The sequence below is a fragment of the Ptychodera flava genome, unplaced genomic scaffold (genome assembly GCF_041260155.1).
Source record: "Ptychodera flava strain L36383 unplaced genomic scaffold, AS_Pfla_20210202 Scaffold_28__1_contigs__length_4768798_pilon, whole genome shotgun sequence".
In the NCBI taxonomy this organism is placed as follows: domain Eukaryota; kingdom Metazoa; phylum Hemichordata; class Enteropneusta; family Ptychoderidae; genus Ptychodera; species Ptychodera flava.
In genome coordinates, this window is record NW_027248350.1 from 4286231 (window position 1) to 4290451 (window position 4221).

A 4221-nucleotide genomic window follows, 5' to 3' on the forward strand; every position below is an offset into this window, starting at 1 on the left:
AAATTGAAGTATTTTGTGAACAGTTACTCACTATTTGGAGAATGGTTTGTAATAGAGTGATTCAGACCATTGTATAAAAATATTGTGAATGGACTATGAAAGTAATATACAGTCATTTTTGATTTTCACAGTATAATTTGTATCGAGTGTTTTATTACCCTGCTAATGCTATTGTATGAGTGCTCTTCTGACATGAAATCATGGTGCCGTAATGCTATCTGGGACTCACGTTAAAAAAATAATTTGTGATAGCCAAGATAGTTTCTGGTTTCGGCTAGTTTGGCATTTTCATGTGGTTGGTGTCAAATTGGGGTTGTTATCATTCTTGGGCTACACAACTGGCGCCCAACGTGGGGCTCCAGTATAGTTACAGATTAATTTCTGGCATTCGTTTTCATTGTTGCAGAAGAGTAGGGGTAAACAAAACACGTCTAATTTTTTTGTATCATTTGGTGAAGTCAATGTGTAGTGATACTACACTACAGAGCAACATATTGCATTATAAAAAATATTTCTCTTCAGTTGGAGATGTTTTCGCCCAATATTGTGTGGGTGTTTCTCAAGAATTTTTTTTTTATGAAAACGTCAGTCTGTTTATCGCATGTGGTTTGATTTAGTGATTTCAAAATTGAGAAATTCAAAGTAATTTCATATGGTATATGGGCTATAATAAAAAAAGTTGTAAAGTTTGTAACTTTATTGTGAGAAGTCCATCATGGAAATTTTGTTCTTCTGTTACTTTGATATCACAATTTGCATACGTATTAGCAAATGTTGAACTGTATTGTAACTGTTAAGATATTTTTGCAATAGTTACAGTATATATTGATCATCGGTAAACCCGCGTGTTGTAAATTGGATCAAAGTGTTATACAGTATGGCATCTGGAGGAGAAGAATTTGAGGAGGACATGAAACCACCTCGCAGTGAAGAGCAACAGGAAATGATAGAAAGGACACGTTTACTTGAAGAGAAGGAACGGAGGGAAAAATTTAACAAATACTTGATCATGAAGAGAAATTGCTGGCAGAAGGACTCAGAATAGAAAGAGAACGCCGTAGAAGGAAAAGGGAGATGGAAGCAGAAAAAAGAAATATGCAAGGATATCCAGGTAAAGATTATGGAACATTTATGTCTAACCCAGCAGACAGCCAGTCCATGGCAACTTCAGGGCTCCCTGGTCAACCAGAAAGAGACACATCCAGGGTCAGAGGTGAGACAGAAGTTCAACATAATGGTGTGAATACTGATGGTACTAGGAGGTCTCAACAGCCAGTTTACTTTACACAGAGGTCCAAATTATCCGCTTTCTCCGATGAACCATCTCGCAAAGGAGATGCAGACTTGAAGTTTGGAAACAAGAAGTTCTGTGGTTTGAGAGAAACTATTCAAGTTCTCCTTCATTGGTACTGCAAACTGTCAGAGAGTCACTACGTGGTCGAGCTGCTTTACTGATCATGGGTATGGGACTAGATGCTACAGTTGGTGATATATTGGATAAGTTAGAAGGTCGCTTTGGAGAAGTGGAGTCTGGTGATGATCTGTTGGCACGTTTCTATGGTAACAGTAAACAGAAACCTGGTGAGTCCATTTCTGATTTTGGAACCAGATTAGAGTTGAGTTTAGATATGGTATGTAAGAGAGGTGGACTTGCATATGAAGAGAGAGATCACACATTACGAACTGTGTTTTGGAGAAACATTAACAATGATCAGGTGAGAGAGATAGCACGACATGGATACAGAGAAGCAAGGACTTATGATGACCTTCTGCGTATTGTGAGAAGTGCTGAACAAGAAGTTATAGAGCATTCTGCCTTCAAAACAGCTACTCCAGTCCGTAAAGCCTCTGTTAAAACACAGCAAGCAACAGCTGATGGTGAAGATTTGGAGGGGGAGCGCCCAGTTGAGCAACAATCGGTGAGTGCAAGTGACATTGCCAAGATGACAAAAGCACTTCAGGCTAATACATTGATGATGTCAGAGATGAAGGAAAAGATAGAAATGTTGGAAGAGAGACAAAAGAATTTTGAAAAGAAAACAGAACAGTTTCAGCCAGTATCCACACTGCCTTCTGCACCAGTTGACATCTGTTACACATGTGGAGGTAAAGGTCATTATTCGAGACAGTGTCCTGTAAAGAAGTCAAAGAAGTCTGTTGTCTGTTATAATTGTGGAGAAGAAGGTCACATATCAACACGATGTCCCATCCCAAGACAGAAAAGAAAGATAAACAAGTCAAGAAGTCTACACAGTCTGGCAGTAAGAGTTTACGTGTACAGCATGATGTGACTACAGTTGTGTGCTATGCTTGTGGGGGAAGAGGGCATGTGCAAAGAGTTTGTCCATCTGTTCGTCATCCAGCCTTGGAGAAATCAGTATTGAAGCATAATTTTCAGCACAAGAGGAAGTCTATCACAAGGCAAGTAAAGACTGGTACACAAAGTAGCAATCCAATGCTGATGAATAGTAGACAATGGCACAAGCTTGTTGGACCAACACCTGAGGAGTATGTTTTTATAAATGGAGTGAAGTGTCCTTGTTGATTGACACGGGATCACAAGTCACCACAGTATCATACACATTTTATAGACAAAATCTTTCTGATGTACCACTGAAACTGTTAGATGATTCTTTCATAGTAACCAGTGCTGGAGGAGAACATCTACCATACCTTGGATACATAGAAGCGACTATGTCATTTCCCATGTCTGTGTTTGCATCAGAAGAGAGCCATGATGTCTTAGTTTTGGTGGCTGCTGACAATAACTACAATGTACAAGTACCAGTGACTACAGGCACTAACTTGTTGAGTTTCTTCATGGACAGTGGTACTCTGACCAGGAAACAGAAGAAAATTTGGTCAATGCGTATGTCTACTACAGGCGCGAGGACATGTGACTTATTGATGAAAAGAGAGACTTTTGTCGGAAAGAAAGGCTTCCTAGGAGATGTGAAGGCTTTGTGCAAGTCTCCAATAACTGTCAAGCCGGAGAGTGATCGAGTGGTTTGGGGAAGAGTTCGTGATGGTACTCCTAATGATGAATATATTGTTACAGTGGAACCAAGCATGAAAACTCCATGTAATATAGCGACAAGTCCCACTGCTGAAGTGTTGACATGCCACAAACGCAAGTCTCAAGTGCCAGTGCGTATCAGCAATACAACTGATAAACCCATCACTGTTAGACTTGGCGATATTATTGGAGAAGCGAGAGCAGTTACATGGATAACACAACCAGGACAGAATTCAGCTTTAGCTTCAATTGAAGATAACTCTGATGCTGAACAACATTCTTAAGACAAGTTTACAGTTAGTGGTATACAGTTTGATATGACGAGTGCTAATTTGACTTCTGAGCAGTTACTGCAAGTGAAGAAAATGTGTACACAGGAACAGGATGTCTTTTCAAAAGGTGAAAATGACCTGGTACTTGTGGATTAGAAAGACACCGTATCAGACTTACAGATGACACTCCTATCAGTGAATGTCACCGACGTGTACCCCCCGCAATGTATAATGAATTGAAACTGTTTTACAAGGCATGGTTGACAGTGGCGTGATTAGAGAATCGCACAGTCCTTGGGCGGCCCTATCGTAATAGTTGGTAAGAAAGACGGCAGTAAAGGCTTTGTATTGATTATCGCAAGCTTAATGGTCGTACTATCAAAGACGCCTATGCATCACCACGTATTGAGGAGACGTTTGATGCTTTAAAAGGAGCAGCTCTATTCAGTACAGTTGATCTTAAGTCTGGTTATTGGCAGATACTGATGGATGAAATGATGTTGAGAAGACTGCATTCATCACACCTGTTGGACATTATGAATGTTTGAAATTACCTATGGGATTGACCACAAGTCCAGCAACATTCCAGCGCGTAATGGAAAAATGTCTCGGAGACCTTAACTACAAGATATGCCTCGTATACTTAGATGACATTATCATATATTCGAGCAACTTTAAAGAACATTTAGACAGACTACAACAAGTGTTCAGGAGATTGATAGAAGCTGGATTAAAACTACAGGCGAAGAAGTGCTCTTTCTTCAAAGAAGAAGTGAAATACTTGGGACACATCGTGTCAAAAGAGGGTGTGAAGACAGACCCGAGAAAACTAAAGCCCTGAAGACCTGGCCAGTGCCTACTAGTGCAAAAGAAGTGAAAACTTTCCTTGGTGTAACCGGCTACTTCTGAAGATATGTGAAGGCGTTCTCAAAG

General features: G+C 40.1%; 1 protein-coding gene across 1 annotated transcript; it reads left to right on the top strand.

Annotated features, from left to right (window-relative positions):
* The first annotated feature begins 1457 nt into the window (after positions 1-1457).
* Positions 1458-3300, top strand: LOC139126978 (uncharacterized). Its single transcript, XM_070692896.1, has 2 exons — positions 1458-2106; positions 2642-3300. The coding sequence occupies exons 1-2, from the start codon at positions 1458-1460 to the stop codon at positions 3298-3300; spliced, it is 1308 nt and encodes a 435-aa protein (XP_070548997.1).
* The last annotated feature ends 921 nt before the right edge of the window (positions 3301-4221 follow it).